The sequence below is a fragment of the Silene latifolia genome, chromosome Y, assembly GCF_048544455.1.
Source record: "Silene latifolia isolate original U9 population chromosome Y, ASM4854445v1, whole genome shotgun sequence".
Lineage (NCBI taxonomy): Eukaryota > Viridiplantae > Streptophyta > Magnoliopsida > Caryophyllales > Caryophyllaceae > Silene > Silene latifolia.
This window is the reverse complement of record NC_133538.1, coordinates 202,552,455-202,570,533: the sequence shown is the minus strand read 5'-3', so window position 1 is coordinate 202,570,533 and position 18,079 is coordinate 202,552,455. Positions and strand designations below refer to the sequence as shown.

The window sequence follows — 18,079 nt, the reverse complement described above, 5'->3', positions numbered from 1 at the left end:
TACTTATTTTGTATTATGCGGTTTTGGTATGAAATTAAACGTTTATGATTATTGTTCAATATATTTGAACCAATAAAGTCATATTCACTAAACTATAAATGTCATATTCACTCAAGTGTAAGTGAATATAATAGAACTACGGGATGAATATCACATCACATAATACATATTCATCAAACTATACCGTCATATTCACAAAACTGAAAGTGAATACGATAGTGTCCTATTGTGAATATCGCACTTTAACGCACGTATTCATTAAACAATATTGTCATATTCACTAAACTTTAAATTAATATAGTAGTTTCATATCGTGAATATAACGCTACGTAACACTTAAATTGAATATGACGGTGATAACTTTTTCTTAAAAGTGGAAGTTAATTTTTTGTTTTAAAATTTTATGAGGAAAAAAAAAGCAAAAAAAGAAAATAAGAAAAAAAAAGGGGGGAAGTTGAGGATGAGTGGGAGTGGGGTAGTATCATGGGTGTAGAATATAAGAATTGCTCATTCCTCATCAAATTTTTGACTATATCTTCTTGTAGAAAGCGTGGGTTCTCTCGAATCGTTATCCCATCTCTCCCCTCCACCTCACCTTCCGTCGCCTTACCATGGCGGTGCGCGCGACGGCGAACCGCTTTCCGATCGATCAAGACGAACAAGAATCTGCCGGAATACCATGGGGAGTAACACTGACGCCATTTTCCGGCAGAGATGAGAACGGAAATCCGCCAGCTATTGGAATCGATGGCGAATCATTACCGCGTTGCGAAAATTGTTGGGCGTACTTCAATACTTACTGTGAATTGGATCAATGGGCGTGGACTTGTTCCCTTTGTGGGACCCTTAACGGTCTTTCGACTCATTGTATTGCAAAGTATTCTCATCCTCAGCCTTGCCCTGAGATGTCTTCATCTTTCGTCGATCTCGAACTTCCTTGTATGTTTCGAGAATTTGATCCTTTGTTGCGCGGATTTGTGGTTTTGTGAATTGTTGCAGAATTTAGTGTTTTGTGTTTTGATCAGTAGATTTTTGTTGATTTTTGCGTGTTTTTGATGAATTGGTTAAGAGTTTTTGGGAAATGTGATTTGTTTGAGTGAATTTGTGTTTTTGTTTTGATGAATTGTTGGAGGAGATTTCATGTTTTGCATGTTTCTGGTCAATTGTTCGATTTGAATTGTTTGAAGGAGCTTAGTTTTGAATTGTTGCGAAGATTTGTGGTTTTGATTTTGGTGAATTGTTGGAGAATTGTGTTGTGTGATTTGATTAGTAGGTTTTTTGTCGATTTTTGCGTGGTTTTGATGGATTGGTTGAGAGGTTTTGGGAAATCTGATTTGTTTGAGTGAATTTCTGTTCTAATTTTTAGTGAATTATTGGAGAGTTTTGCATGTTAATGTCCTATTGCTCGAGAATAATTGGAGAATCTGATTTGTTTAAAGTAGCTTAGTATTGAATTGTTGAATTTTTGTTTTTTTGCGTTTTCATTTCTTGTTTTTTGACAAATTGTTTTAAGAATTTAGGAAATGTGATTTGTGTGGGTGCATATGGACTTATGTTTTGAACATTTTGTTGAATTAGTATATGGACTCTAATAACTGATGGAATATTATTTGATTGAATTGTGGTGATTTTAGTGGAAGGAAGTGATGGAGAATCAATGCAGGCTCGTCCGGTCTATGTTGCAGCTGTGGATTTGTCGTGTAAGTTTCGGTTTCTTTATCCCTTTTTATGTGATTCAGCCTTGTTACCGTGGCTTGAATCATGTTGTCTTGAAGAATTGTAATGTATGCATCTTTAGTTGGGTGAAGTGATCATTTGCTGAACCGGGAGAGGTGTTTTGTGTGGAAGCGTATGGTTATTTTTGTTTGATTTTATAGTCTGTGAATGGCTGCTACCCGGTGCCTCTTCAAAGCATTGGACCTTTTTGAGATATTAATAGCAGACATTTCTTTTTTACTGAAAGAAAGAGGTCGATACGGTATGGTTCTAAGTGCGTTGTCCTTATCAGTGAGTGGTAATCAAATTCTGTGATCATAGTGCTTGAAGATCTGTCATTGTGAAGGGTATCAAAAGACTATCTGTTCTGTATGTAATGGTTTTCTTAGAAATGATATGATAGCTGTTTCTGTAGATGGAGCTTGAAGTCTTGAATCTATGGTGCACTTGACTGAAAGAATGTAGGTGCATTGTCGACACATGACACACAATTGAATTAAAAATGTCAAAGTAACTAGTAACATAGGTTTCAGCTGTCGTGGCTTTTGACTTTCTTGGCATTTATCCTATCCCAGTTCTAGGTTAATAAGTAGCTCAGTGGCTGGGGGACTGGGGGTGGGGTTGTACTTTTACCTTGGGTAAAGTTATCAGGAATACTGCCTTTATCATTTATCAACATTGAAGGTATATAGCCGAGACATTGTTTGTTCTCACATCTCGATATTGTGAATAATGGAGTATCCTTGGATTTATCGTAGCATCATTATATTAGCTGGGAGAGTTTGATGATCATACCTTAGACAGTTGCTAATGTAGCTATTTGGATGTGCTGTGTGTTTTTCTTGTAAATTCTTATGACTGATCACTGACCTAAGTCTCTTCTTGCAGCTTCTGAAGAGTTTATAGATCTTATCAAGAGTGCATTATTGGCAGCTTTGGAAGGTTAGTGTGGAAATCATTGTGTGCTTCTTTTTTCTCTTGATTTTTGCTGATCTGGTTTAAATATACCTTGCAGCACTTCCAACGGGAGCACTATTTGGGCTTGCTACTTTTAGCCTTAAATTAGGGCTGTATGATGTGCAAGGGCCTGTTCCAGTCGTAAAGAATGTTTTTATACCTTCTGAATCAGATGGGACCATTCAAATGGAGCTTGAAGATGCTGTACCTTTGTTTTCATTCTTGGCACCAGTATGTCACCATTGAATCTTGTTTAATTGTTATTTTCTTTGTTGATTGCAATAGGAGAACCTTTTTTTTTTTACCTGTTTTAAGTCGGTAAGCTCCTTGTGTTGAGAGTACCTTACATAATGGGATTTTGTGTCATTGCCTAGGTAGAGACATGTAAGGATCGAATTGCATCTGCCATTGAAACTCTTAAACCAATGACCACGTGGGAGAGATCGGCAGCTGCTGATCAAGCATTAGATGGTGTATTACTTGGCGGGAGAGGTTTTGGCGCGGCAATGGAAGCTCTTTTTAGTTATCTTGGATCAGAATATGGAACCACTTTTGCATTAGGTATTGATGCTTTATAGTTTAGTGACTGATTGCATGCTGCTTTCAAAGCTAAGTGAAACATAGATTGACTATGGGATTTTAGAGACTCACAGATTTCTTTATAATTATACTACAGCGAGGGTATTTGCTTTCTTATCTGGTGCTCCTGATTATGGAGCTGGGCAACTTGATACAAGAAGGTACGGGGAGCAATATGCCAGTAAAGGAGAGGATGCAGACCTTGCTCTACTTCCTGAGCAGACCTCATTCTACAAGGATCTGGTAAGTTTGTTCAGTGTGTAACCCTTTGCATCCATGTACAACTTGAAAATAGCATTGATGTATATTTTCACAGGCTGCTGTCGCCGTTCAAGCAGGTGTTTGTGTGGACATTTTTGCTGTTACAAATGAGTACACAGATTTGGCATCCCTGAAGTTTCTTAGCATTGAAAGTGGGGGTTCCTTGTTCTTTTATCAAAGCACTGATGATTCTACACTTCCTCAGGACATGTGAGTGGAAAATTTATCTAGCGAGGAAGTTTTAGTTTTATTTTAATAGATGTCACTAGCCTACTTGAGTGTATTTTTCGACCAGTCACTTTAGTTGCATTCTGCAGGTACCGCATGTTGAGTCGCCCATATGCCTTTAATTGTGTATTACGATTGAGAACATCTTCCGAATTCAGAATTGGTCACTCTGTGAGTTGTTACTTTGTTTTCTTCTAGTCATCTGAGTAATCAACTATCATATGGTCGATATGGAGCTCCTAACTGTTGTATACTCAAATGGTTCCGTTTTGCAGTATGGTCACTTTTTCCCTGATCCTCAATATGAGAATGTTCAGCACATCATATGTTGTGACTCTTATGCGACCTATGCCTACGATTTTGAATTTGCCAAAGTTGAAGGATTTTCCAGGTACTGTAATTTGTAGCCAGATGTAATGATAGATAGTTGGTCTTGCTTTGCTACTGAATTCATCTCATGTGGGTTTACGCCTGAAGAATATCTTTGTGTATACTGTTTTAACTTCTTTGGATTTTTGTCCTAAAAATTCTTCTACATATGCCGCGTCAAAAATATTCAGCGAGTCTTGAAGGGAAAGACGATGATATACCTGTTGTCCATGTACGTTAATTCTAATAAACGTCAAAATTTGGATAGGGTGATCTGATTATTACTTGCATCAGATTTTTGTATGTTTATTCCATATGACAATCTGACAGCTCCATGTTAGCAGACGGCTCCATTCCATGTTAGCTGACAGCTGACCCTAAACCGTTTGGACTAGTGCTTTGTTGTTTTATTAGTTGACCATTAATGTTTTTATCATATGTTCACATGAGACTATAGGATATCAAATTGCCTTGAGCTTTTATGAGTATTTCAGTTTTTTTCCCCCGCATCCTTAAGGCAAATCGGGAATTTGTGCGTAGAATACAAAAGAGTGAAGTTAGAAAGGCGTTAAGGAAGATGAGGTCAAAGAAAGCAGAGGGACCGGATGGTATACCCTTAGAAGTTTGGAGGTGCTTCGGGGAGAAAGGGATCGAATGTGTAACCATGCTCTTCAACAAGATTTGGAGGAGCAACAAGATGCCATCAGCTTGGAGGAGAAGCACTCTTGTCCCTTTGTACAAGAACAAAGGTGATGTTCAAGAGTGTTCCAACTATCGGGGAATTAAACTTATGAGTCATACGATGAAGTTATGGGAGTGAATAATCGAGCAAAGGCTTAGGAGATGTGTAGACATTTCGGATAACCAATTTGGATTTATGCCCGGGAGATCGACTATGGATGCGATTTTTATCATGAGACAGTTGATGGAACTTCATCGGGACAAGGACTTGCATATGGTTTTTATTGACTTGGAAAAGGCATATGATAGGGTACCAAGAGAAGTACTTTGGTGGGCTTTGGCGAGAAAGGGTGTGTCTCAAAAATATATTGACCTCATAAAGGACATGTATGAGGGGGCTAGTGCAAGTGTTAGCACTAATGTTGGGAGAACGGAAGAATTTTCCATTACTATCGGGGTGCATCAAGGTTCTGCATTCACTCCTTTTTATGGATGAGTTGACAAGGGATATTCAGGACGACATCCATTGGTGTATGATGTTTGCTGATGATATTGTGTTGATTGATGAGACGAAAGAGGGGGTGCAGAGAAAGTTGGAATTGTGGAGGCAGACTTTGGAGACTCGTGGGCTGTGCAGGAGTAAGACTAAGTATTTGAGATGTCAGTTCACTAAGGTGGCGGGGTTGAGATCGACAGATGCGGGGAGTATTATTTTCGATGGGAATGTGGTTGAGGGGTCAGATTTCTTCAGATATCTAGGATCTATTATTCAAAAAGATGGGGAGTTAGACGGAGATGTGGCTCACAGAATTAAAGCGGGATGATTGAAATGGAAGAGTGCTTCAGGGTTTTTATGCGATAAAGATATGCCCCAAAGATTAAAGCGAAAATTTTATCGCACGGCAATCAGGCCTGCCTTACTTTACGGTTCCGAGTGTTGGGCCGTGAAACATTGTCACATTCAAAAGATGAGTGTGGCGGAGTTGCGTATGTTAAGGTGGATGTGCGGACATACAAGGAAAGATCGATTAAGGAATGAGGTGATTAGGGAAAAGGTAAAAGTGGCGCCAATAGAGGACAAGATGATGGAAAAACGACTAAGATGGTTTGGCCATGTGAGAAGGAGACTTATGGACGCACCAGTTAGGAGGCTGGAGACTTGGAGAACAGAAAAGGTTCCTAGAGGTAGAGGAAGACCGAGACAGACATGGTTGAGAGTGATAGAGCACGATATGAGATTTCTGGGGCTTGAGGAGAGTATGGTGACGGAGAGGGCACAATGGAGGGAAAGGATACATGTGGATTTTTAGTATTTGTTGTTTTTCTGACATATTTAGTGTTTTTATTTAATTTAAAAAAAATTAAATTATTTTTCTTCTCTCCTTTATTACACTTTTTTACCAACCACTTTCTTATATATTTTACTTGGTTTACTTTTAAGGCATTCTGGATTCTTAATTATATATTTCGGTTTTCAAAATCGTTTTAATCTCTTCTCTCGATTTAAACATTAAGTTTTTATAAAAGAAATCCGGAATTCGATTTTTAAACCTATAAGTTTAACTTGACTTTGCATTACATTTTCGTTCTCCCTTTGTTTTTCATTTTCCCTTTTCTATTCGCATTTTGAGGTGTGCGTTTAATTATATTTCGGTTTTCAAAATCGTTTTAATCTCTTCTCTCGATTTAAACATTAAGTTTTTATAAAAGAAATCCGGAATTCGATTTTTAAACCTATAAGTTTAACTTGACTTTGCATTACATTTTCGTTCTCCCTTTGTTTTTCATTTTCCCTTTTCTATTCGCATTTTGAGGTGTGCGTTCACCCATGTAAGGTTCTAAAGGATGATTCATGTCAGCCGACCCCAAATCATTTTGGGATTAAGGCTGTGATGTTGTTGTTGTTGCATCCTTAAGGCAAATGATCGGTTTTTGTTTGATCAATTGTGCAATCGCGTCTTATATGGTCTGTTCCTTTCGCTTTGACAGGCATGCTTCAGAACCTCCTATGCTGCAAATAGCTTTCCAGTACAGTGTGGTGGTACCACCCGAGGAGCTGTCAAGTTCAGGATTGAGCCCTGCAAGTAGGTATGTTTACTGCCTATAGCAGCTGTCTTTTGCCAAGCGTTTTACTTCAATTCTCTGTACTGATGTGCAATAATGCTGTCTGTTATCGTGATTATTTGTATGTATATTTTTGTCGCGTCCTGGAGGTTTTATAATTTTCTTTCATTATTAACTTAGATCTTCCCCGACTGAAGGGTATGTTGAATAAACTCTAGCAATAGAGAAAATAACATGGAATTCCCCTGTTCAATTTTCCATGAACTCTTTATTGATTTGCTGTACTGTCGTCTTCCTTTTGTTAGGAATGCATTATACTTTTTAATATGATAACGCGCAAAATATTATTTTTGTATGGGGACAGTTTTCCAGTAGTCTTTCATTTCTTCATTTTATATGGATGAATAAAGATCTTTATTCCTCAAGCTTCCACGATTTGATAAATTTATCGACTTCTCTTTTTTTTTGTGAAAATTTGTATGCTTGAAACAAAAAAATATGCACCATTGACATTCTATTTGCTTATATTAGTGAAAGGAGATGGAATGATTCCTAGATTGTTCTGGTCGTCAGGGATTTTAGACTTACGTTGCTTTCGTGGCCGCCATAGAAGAGATCATTTGTAATTTTTGTGATACGTACGCATTAATTCTACTGTTCTTGGTTTGCTTTACGCGATAAGTTTCTGGCTCATTTATGGCACTAGCGTTCTTAATATTATTATTTGGCCGATTTGCATACTACTACCCATTATAGTTAAGATTTTTCAAAATACTACATATTATGTTGTTTTCTTCAAAGTACTACTTATATAGTTACAACTCTTCCCAAATTGATACCTAATAACCTAAATTAGGTCTTAATTAACCATTATAAGATGATTTTCATTAATTTCTCCTCTATTAATTCAATTCTAAATATCTACCCCATTATACCCTTATTAATAATCATAGCTCCTCTTTCAATCCTTTCTTTTTCATCATGTTCATCTAGACATCTACCCACCACCACTATCAACGTCCACCAACCATCGCCCCCCAACATTCACCACCAACATCCACCTCCTCTAACACCCAACACCATCCCACTCCATGTCACCATCCTCACATCACATACCAGTATACCACCATACCCAGCTGCCTCCTACCATTGTTACCATACCCAATCACCTCAGATGTAGGGTTTCTTTTGTGTGGCACTTGGGTGCGATGCAGCAGTGGTGGTGGTTTTAACAGGGTGATTTTGGGATAATTAAAGATGGGGTTTTGGTGACTCTAAGGCAGCGGCGGTGTAGGGGGTGGTTGGATTAGGATAGAGGAGGTGTTAGATTGTGCGCGTGGCTAGATTGGGGGTGATAACGAAGGCAAGGTTTGGTGTAGGTGTTGGGGATGAACATCGAAAATGGTGGGGCTAAGGTGATCATGTTGTGGTGGTGATGGCGGTGGCTGATTTTTGGTGGTGCTAGTATAGGTGTAGAAGATGGTGGTGAGTTTAAGTGGGTAAAGATGGGCATAATGGATATATCACATTAATTTCTGATTTTTTGATGATTTAACCTCAATTATGACCTATTTTAGCTTATTAGGTAGCAATTTGAGAAAAGTTGTAACTATTTGGTAGTATTATGAATAATTAAGTATATTATGTGGTATTTTGAAAATTCCTGACTATAATAGGTAGTAATTTGTCATTTTTCCTTATTTTAATAAATCTGTCTGCTACCTATGTTCTCCCTTTGTAGGATAGTGATTCTTTTGAGACACCTTTAATCTGTATCCATTTGTACTTTCTTGAAATATTGTTACTCTTGCAAATGTTGCTGTGACTGTTTGTCTGCAGACCCAAATTTTCAATTAAAGGGAGGCTGAGAATAAGGACCTTGCAGTATGGAACTGCTCGTAACATTAACGAGCTTTATGACAGTGTTGATTCTGAAGTGGTTCTTTCAATTCTGGTCCACAAGGTACCTTATGGTGCTTTTTTGTATCTTTATTCCTGTCTTTAGATTCGCGAAGTACGTTGTTTTTGGTCAATTAATTCTAGCGTCTCATTCTTTATACTTGTTCTATCTAGGTCATTACAGCTTCTTTGGAGCAAGGAGTTCGAGAGGGGAGGTTGCTACTGCATGACTGGCTAGTTATTCTTACAGCTCAGTACAATAATGCCCTTAAAATTATTCAGTATGGGACTGCAAATTCTGGCGCTGGGCAACAAATTGATGTTGCATTTGCCCAATGCCCCCAATTACAACCTCTACCTCGGCTGATATTTGCCCTCCTTAGAAGCCCCCTTCTTCGTCTGCATGAGGAGGGAGTTCATCCAGATTACCGTATATTCATGCAATGTCTCTTCAGGTATATTGGTTTTTATTTGTTTTCTGCCTTCAAATTATCCATATTGTGTTTCTACATGTTAATTGTGGTGTACTGGTGTCTAAGTAAATAATGCTAAATGCAAATCATTTCACTGGTAGCATGGATGGATTTGCCAAACTCAAGGCCAAGTGAATGGTCGGCTTCCCAGTTTCCTTAAATAAAAAACAAGCTTAAGTGCAGCCGTCTCACTGTTACTGTGAGGCTGTGAGCCACCAATACTAGGAACAGTTCAAATAGGTTTATTGGACTTAAGCATACACTGGATGTCTTCAGCGCTTCAGCCTGGTATTTGACCACAGACCCTAGACCGTTTCAGATGATGATTCATTTCAGCCGACTCCAAATCATTTTGGACTAAGGCTCTGATGTTGTTGTTGTACCCTTGTTGGATTCCCGATGGCAATGACAGTCGTGTGAATGCTGGTCCGTAGGTATTGAAAGTGTATATTCTTGAGTAGCTTGGCTAGTGTTGACGACTATCACAACTGTATCTACTCTGTATCATTTGGTCTTTTGAGTGATGATCTCATTAATTTGATGTGAGATCAACCCATTTAACCAAATTAAGGAATAACTATCCCATTACGCTGCAAGCCTCATGAGAATAGTGGATTCTATTGTTCAGTTGTCTACCTTTGGCAACTTCATCTCATCTTTTTTGCCTTTTATCTGTGTGAATGTTATGCAGTGCGTTGGAGCCAAGTTCTCTTCATCGAGCTGTATACCCTGTATTGACATCGTATACAACTCCCGAGAAACAAGCATATCCTCGCCATTCTCTAAGTCGTGCTGCTCTGATCACTAGTGGCAGTCCGATATTTCTCTTGGATGCATTTACTACTCTTATAGTGTTTTACTCAACAGCTGACCCTTCACTGCCCTTCCCGCCTCCCCATGATTGTAAGTCCCTAAAATATATCTTGGCTTTTGAATTATACTGTCAGTACTCAGTACCCTTCTTTCAACAAAAAAAAAACTAAATAAATCTCTGATCATCTCTGTTAGATATTTGTGTATGCACGAATAAGGATTGACAATAATTAACCACACCGAATCGACTTCGCTTTCCTAATAGAATAATTCGACCCTATATTAGTGTCAGGGTTATACCGAATTTTCTATTGAGATAAGACGGTGTCCTCCATCATCTGGCACAAGAATCAGAGAAGTAATATAGAAGTATTTTGTGTAGAATGTTATATGTTCTTTGATGCAGTAGAAGATCTTGTTTTTCTGTGTCTTTATCTTCTAATCTCACTTCTATTTATATAGAAGTGAAAAGAGGGTAAGAGGGAACTTTCCCTTGTTTCTCAAGAGTTGCGACTCTTCATAAATTTCCGTCATATTTAATTACTGTTGCGTAATTAAATTTGCGCCAAAGTTTTCGAGGGCGTTGCCCCCGAACCCCTTTGTCATAGTCGTTAAAACGGAAACTATACCGTAAATTCGTAAATAATTATGCAAGTGTACACTCCGTACTACCCGAACTTACATTATATTATAACGGACTTACCCATCTACGCACCAAACCCGAATACGCTAAAATGAACCGGTAATTACACTTAAATTACCAACATTCCTCCCCCATTTAAGCGTAATTCAAGATTTTAAATAAGTTAACAAACATACCAATTTATGCATAAATGAAAATGTCACGAAGATTGAATTTCCACTTAGTGAAATTACACATTCCAAATATTCGAGTATCGGGGTGTGACTAAGCATTGAACCCTTTCTACCTATTTTGAATACATGAAGATAACTCACACATAAACTAATTTACTTCTAAAAATTACATAAACCGACACTTAATTACAAGCCTAGTGTCCCATATCTATTCATGAACATATCAGGAGTCAAACCCAAACTCTTTTGAAGCGGCTGTACTTCATGTTCATATAGGTTGATTCTTTTCATCGTATCCTTGCAAACACACTTTTTCAAAAGATCAGCCTTACAACATGCAAGTCTAAGCACACACCTCGGGATATCTTCAATCTCTTAACAATAGGCCTTCCACATTGAATTCAGCCTCTAACATTGTATTAGAGGGGAATTGGGTATCCTATCGCTAAGGATCTTATATGAGTTTTAGTCTCATCCCGTCAACCGACTTTATAACCAAGTCCCTAATTGATCCTTTATGCAAAGTGATCAACTAAAAAATGAGATCTCACAAAAGACAACCAAGATCATCCTCATTTATGATAGTCCATAAACCGTGTTATAGCAAACACCTTGGTGCACCGTTATTCACTATCAAAAATCAAGGATGAAATTGGTCTAATACTTTAAGTAATACCGTAGATTAATTTCCTTAGCTATTTAGGCTTAACCGGCTATGCGCATACTAACTCCAATGTAAAACTCATAATGCAAATTCGGTCTTGGAAATCCATATACTCATGGTACTTTCCCAAGTAAAATACACTACCACTAGTAGAAAATCACCTTCTACATTTGTTACTTTAATTTGCAAAATACTATCCCTCTAAAATTGAAGGAAAATGACATAGGACAAACCATAATTCATGGTTTACTTTATACATTGTCACACTTGCTTAATCCCTTGCCAAAGATGAGTACTAGCTATACTAGTATACTTACTTAACTTGTCAAACCACAATAATTAAGCCCTTGTGAAAACCCGAACCATGACTCTACTTTCACTATTGGATAAAACCGTCATACTCAATCTTCTGAGTATTAATCGGAGAATAATAATCATATTCTCACACTTGATCCTAATACCAAGGATCATATTACCTCCCCCATGTCCTTCATAGAAGAACATGATGACAGAATCACCTTTTACAAGGTAAATTATCTTTGGTCTATTGCCAAAGACCAACTTGTCAATAATCTTACAACAAATGACTACTCCTTTACCGGATTCGTCAAATAACTATACATTCAATGTTATTGATGTACTTCTAACATGGTTAAACCACCATGACTCCATAATCTCACCATGGTTATCACAAACCATCATTCCCGAGATTATATGGTAAAAACAATTAAATAATCAAACTTTAAAAGCTTTACACAAGTTATTGACATGTTAAAACAATCATTACAAAACAGTTAGCACACTAAGGTGCTGTTTGGCCAAGATTTACAAGTGCTTTTACAACTGACAAAATAGAAACTAGGCCAAACACTATAAATTAGATGGGTGTAAAATAACTTTTGAAAAGTTAAAACTTATAAAAAAGCCACTAAAAGCAGAAGTTGCAAATACCTACTTCTACTTCTACTTCTCACAATCTCTACTAGATGGACAATTGTTTTGGTTTTTTATTTTTTGTAGTCTATAATTATAATATTTTTCACCCTATTATTGCCTTTTTTTTTTTTAACCTATTTGCTTCTAATGGTAAGTTCTTTAAGTCATGTGGATATTGATTATTGCTATATATTTACTCCGTATATTGCTTATGATTTGGGACTTTGGGTTTATGGTATTTTTTAAACATAAGCTCAATATTAATTATATAAAAAGGAAAAATAATTTACGATTTGAGATGAAAAGAGTATGAGACGACCCTTTTAATAATGTATAAGACCGCCTTTCAGTGTGAGACGATCCTTTATATGTAAAAATTGAATGTTTGACTTATAAAAGTAATATCTCATAGTATAAAACTATAAGACGGTCTTATTTTATAATTATTTTTTCTTTGGCTAAGTACGTAGTAATTGTTTTGTAGTTAAATTGCCCACCAATATAAATGCTTAATGCTTTTGTTTATAGTTTGACTATTATATTTGTATGTGATGAGTTTCATCATCTTGCAACATAATAAGTTGATATTGCAACTTTCTAATCGAGGAGATAACATCGGTTATGAATATCATGATTATGAGTATTAAACAATATAAAATTGCGGTTATAACTATGACATTACATAATTTTTATTAGAAAAAATACGCTTAAAGGTGAAAAGTTTGACAAGTATAATGCAGGCCCAAATTATATAGTAAACAAAAAAATCAAAAAAGTCGAATAAAGGCAATTAGGCCAAACACATCAAATTTGGAAAAAGTACTTTTACAAAAGTTAAGCCAAACAGTCACAACTTTTTCAAGAAGTAGTTTGTGGAAAAACTCATTTTAAAAAGTAAAAACTCTTTTAGGTAAACTTGGCCAAACATCACCTAAATAACCGATCAAATATCCATTGAACAAAACATCATATTTTCATAAATATTTCTTTACATGTTCATTTCACATAAATAATCAATGTGAGATTTAACACAACTTCAAAATTTTATGTCCTATATAGGCGAGTTTCATCTCCTCCTTGAAAATTAGGCTACTTAAGGTACCCTTTACGAGTCCTTGGTACCGCCCAATATCGATACAACATGCTATCAAGCCACATATGTATACCCATATGTTACCGTCCAATATCCACATTTCCGTGTATTACATTCAAGAGATCAGAACATACATAATACACTAATTCCCACTCTATAGGACTCATTTTCATACATTATATAACACCATATAATAAAATTTATGAAAACAGTACTAGCATAATTACTAGCAAACAAGCATAGTGAAAACACTACAAGTAAACATCAATATGAATGAATATATTACCGATCATCAGTAGCACATCTATTAAAGACCACATGAACACTCCAATTTAAATCATGATTGGAGTGGAGCCATGAGAATACAGCCGTCATTATCGTCATAGATAATTCTCCAAAATTAATAGACAAGTACCGAAAGTATAATAAAATTCAGGCATGATCATACTCTTATCATATTGCATTAATCATGACCATCATGATAAAGTTAAGGGTTTTTTGATAATTGCTACCACAGGTAAACCACTTTTTTAGAACTACTACCAAGGTAAAAAAAGTTTAAAAACTGCTGCCATAATCCTTGGTTAGGTTAAAAATCAGTACCAATTAACCCCAAAGCTCAATTAAAATGAATCTCAGCCATTCATTTTAAATCCTTAGATTAAGTCATTATCTCTATTCCCATTTTACCCTTCCCCATCTTTATAATATTACTCTCATCCTAATTTCTTACACTCTTCTACTCCATTAATCTCTCTTCAAATCTCTTCATTCATTCTCTCTATTTGAATCTATTCATTCATTCTTTCTCTTTGAGTCTATCATGTCAGGTAACATTGCCTTCAATTCATTCATTGTCTCTCCTTCTAATCCATTAATTTATGTTAAATCTCTCATTTGTTTTCAAATTAGGGTTGTGAAATCTGGGTTTTGGTTATTTGAATCGTGCAACAATGTCTTCGGGTTCCTATTTTGGGTCCAATTACAGGGGGATTTAGCGTGGATGCGGCGTTCCAGTAGCTTTATTGAAGTCATGGACACAAGAGAATCCTAGGAGAAGGTTTATTAATTGCAAGTTTTCAAAACCAAATTCAACTCTTCAAATAGAGTGACAAAGAAATACAATTAATTATTTGATGTTGGAGAAGAAGGTAAAGTACTAGATTGTAAGTTTATGATGATTAAGTGCGAGAATGCACACTTGGAACAAAATCAGAAGTTTGAGGAAGGCACTGCCATGCTTAGGAAATCAATGAACTTTCTTAATTTTCTACTACTAAATTAAAGGTAAATTAAGAATAAAGAGTAAATAAGGATGTATAGCAAACCTTACAATGAGTTAAAAATGCCGACAAAGGGCTTTTCCAGGTAAATCAAGGTAAGTGATGAAGGTGAATTTTGTTAGATTAAATTCTTCAAATGAGTTGATTAATTTGATTGAGTTTGAGGGATGAAGATGGAAAAAATTGAGTGATGAAGGTGAATTTGATAGAGTGAGTATGAGTGTTAAGTTGTAATGTTAGATTAAATGTGTTTTATGACTGCGTAAGAAAGGGGGAAGGTTAAAGAAGGGGCATTTTAGTCTTTTCAAATGAAAAAATGTGCTTCGGGATTAATTGGTACTGATTTTTAACCGAACCAAAGATTATGGTAGCAGTTTTCAAACTTTTTTTACCTTGGTAGCAGTTCTCAAAAAGTGGTTTACCTGTGGTAGCAGTTATCAAAAAACCCTAAAGTTAATAATAAGACAATATCATAAAATAGCCACATGATGATTACCCATGGTGTCTGACAAACTGCACTTATACATCTAATATAATGCCATTACTAACAGTAAAAACTAATTATTGTCATGAACACCAACTTATCAAATACGTACATGTATCAAGACTGTAATTTAGTGGTGATGATTTTCATTTACATACTTGCCAAATAAGCAAATAACAACTTCATGCATCAAACAACATACTTCGTACATGATATTGCATCACAACCAGATTTGACGTCCTCTTTTATACCGCAGCAATCATCATCAAAGAAACAAGCCCATCATTAATCGTGCATTAATCATGGTATTCCATACTCTTACTCAATAACTTGGGTTATTTAATACGGGTATAAAACAACAAAGTTCATTATTAAACTCATAAAGATAACCACCCATACATGGTATTAACATTATGCATTTAACATATATAAGACCACTCATCATATAAAAGCATTAAAGATCATAATATAATGATTACTTATCTGTCATGGTATTTGCAATGTTGATCAGCCAAACCATTCTTGGCAATTAGGTAAATAACCGCCCAAAATTTTGTACAGACCCATGCAAATAGCAACAAACATTTGAAGGTTGAACCCATAATCAGTGTCGTGTCGTCCATTCACAGAAGGGTATGAACATTGTCACAAACGTAAATACTCTTAAGAATCCTTCATTGTCATTCCTTGACATTCGTCATCTTGACAGATTTCGAAATTATTCTATTAGATTGTTAGATATTTGTGCATGCACGAATAAGGATTGACAATAATTAACCACACCGAATCGATTTCGCTTTTCTAATAGAATAATTCTTAGTGCCAGGGTTATACCGAATTTTCTATTGAGATAAGACGGTGTCCTTTGTTATCTGGCACAAGAATCAGAGAAGTAATATAGAAGTATTTTGTGTAGAATGTTATATGTTCTTTGATGCAGTAGAAGATCTTGTTTTTCTGTGTCTTTATCTTTTAATCTCACTTCTATTTATATAGAAGTGAAAAGAGGGTAACATGGAACTTTCCCTTGTTTCTCAAGAGTTGCGACTCTTCATAAATTTCCGTCATATTTAATTACTGTTGGGTAATTAAATTTGCGCCAAAATTTTCGAGGGCGTTGCCCCCGAACCCCTCTGTCATAGTCGTTTAAACGAAAACTATACCGTAAATTCGTAAATAATTATGCAAGTGTACACTCCGTACTACCCGAACTTACATTATATTATAACGGACTTACCCATCTACGAACCAAACCCGAATACGCTAAAATGAACCGGTAATTACACTTAAATTACCAACAATCTATAATCCATGTTTTTCAGGCTTATTAAGGACAACTATTAACAAATTGAAACAAGCAAGAAGTCTCACCCCGAAACTCTTATTCATACGAGAAGGGCAGGATGACACCACAGCATTTGAGAACTCTCTCATCGAGGAACAGGATGTCGAAGGTAGTGGCTTCACTAGTGTCATGGGATTTGTTTCATTTTTAGAAGATATAAATCGTAGCGTTTGGGACTATATAAACGAGTTGGAACAAGATAAGCGGTAGGACTGGCACTTTAGGTTTAGTAAAGAGAGAGCAGCAGAATTATACCCTTGAATTCTTTCCCAAGACTTGGGGGGTGATACTTGTACCATAAAAGTCGTTGAGTTGGAAGCTTAGAGTCCAAGACTTGAAGTCGGTGAATGATCATTTTGTGGGGGATTTGTGCCGATATTGGAAGAGTTAATAGTGAAAGAACATTGTAGAACACCTCAGATTATGAGTTTAGACGAGACCAGTTTAATGAATGAATTAAAGAAGTGTATTTGATTTGAATTTTTGGAAATGAGGTTTACATCGACTTGTATTTTGACGATTGTATTATGTTTAAAATTTTACAATTGTTTTACTTCTATTGTTTTACATTTCTCATCTAAGTTATTACGAAGTCACATGGCATTAACTTTAGCGATGATAATGCTTGAATTCTCCAAAGTTGTCGACATTTATACAGGCAAGGGAGGATAATTAACAGGTTACTCTATTGATATTCTGTAGAGGTGACAACCGGGTCACTTTTGTCGGTTATGGGTCGAGTCAAAGCGATTAGGGTCATTTTGTGTCCGCATTGTGTCGGGTCCAAGTCGGTTATAGTTCATGCCAGGTCATCATTGGGTTGGCCGGTTGGGTTATCAACAAGTGTCAACATATATTTTATTTTAGAGTAAACTAGTTGGAAAGCCCGTGCGTTGCACGGGGCACCTATTAGGATTATCTGTAAAATAGTCCCTCTCATTCACTATAATGTTCACATATCATATAGGCACAATACTTTAGGAAAACTATATAAAAATGAGGAAAGGGTTGGGTGGGGTTTGGTGATAGGAGAGAGGGATGAATAATTAAAAGTTAAATAAAGAATTGTGGGGCCAAAACATTAAAGAAAGTAATAAAATAAGAGTAAAAGAGTTATTGGGTGGGGTTTGGTGATAGGACATGAGGATGAATAAAATAAGAGTAAAAGTTACAAAAAAAAAAAAAAGGGGGAACATTACTTGAATAATCTGTTTCTGGAAAGAGGGAACATTATAGTGAATGAGAGGGAGTATATTCTTAAGTTGATAAAAAAGTCCAACTATGTTGAATCATTGATGGAAAAAAAATTCGTGGTTGGTGCAGTTGACCACTGATGAATTATTAGTGCTTTTAGCATAAAATTTTTGTCATTCAGTAGTATAACATAAAGTGACATAGTTATAGTATGTAATTTTTTT

The 18,079-nt window shown here is 36.1% G+C and overlaps 1 protein-coding gene across 1 annotated transcript; it reads left to right on the top strand.

The window, feature by feature from the left end:
- The first annotated feature begins 403 nt into the window (after positions 1–403).
- Positions 404–17,234, top strand: LOC141633291 (protein transport protein SEC23 D-like). The gene is made up of 14 exons (XM_074445787.1): positions 404–939; positions 1,635–1,700; positions 2,605–2,658; positions 2,732–2,904; positions 3,048–3,234; positions 3,350–3,495; positions 3,569–3,723; positions 3,831–3,912; positions 4,017–4,132; positions 6,781–6,879; positions 8,695–8,818; positions 8,929–9,209; positions 9,919–10,130; positions 16,639–17,234. Exons 1-14 carry the CDS (start codon positions 612–614, stop codon positions 16,869–16,871), a joined length of 2,256 nt encoding a protein of 751 aa, XP_074301888.1. The 5' UTR covers positions 404–611; the 3' UTR covers positions 16,872–17,234.
- Positions 17,235–18,079: the final 845 nt, after the last annotated feature.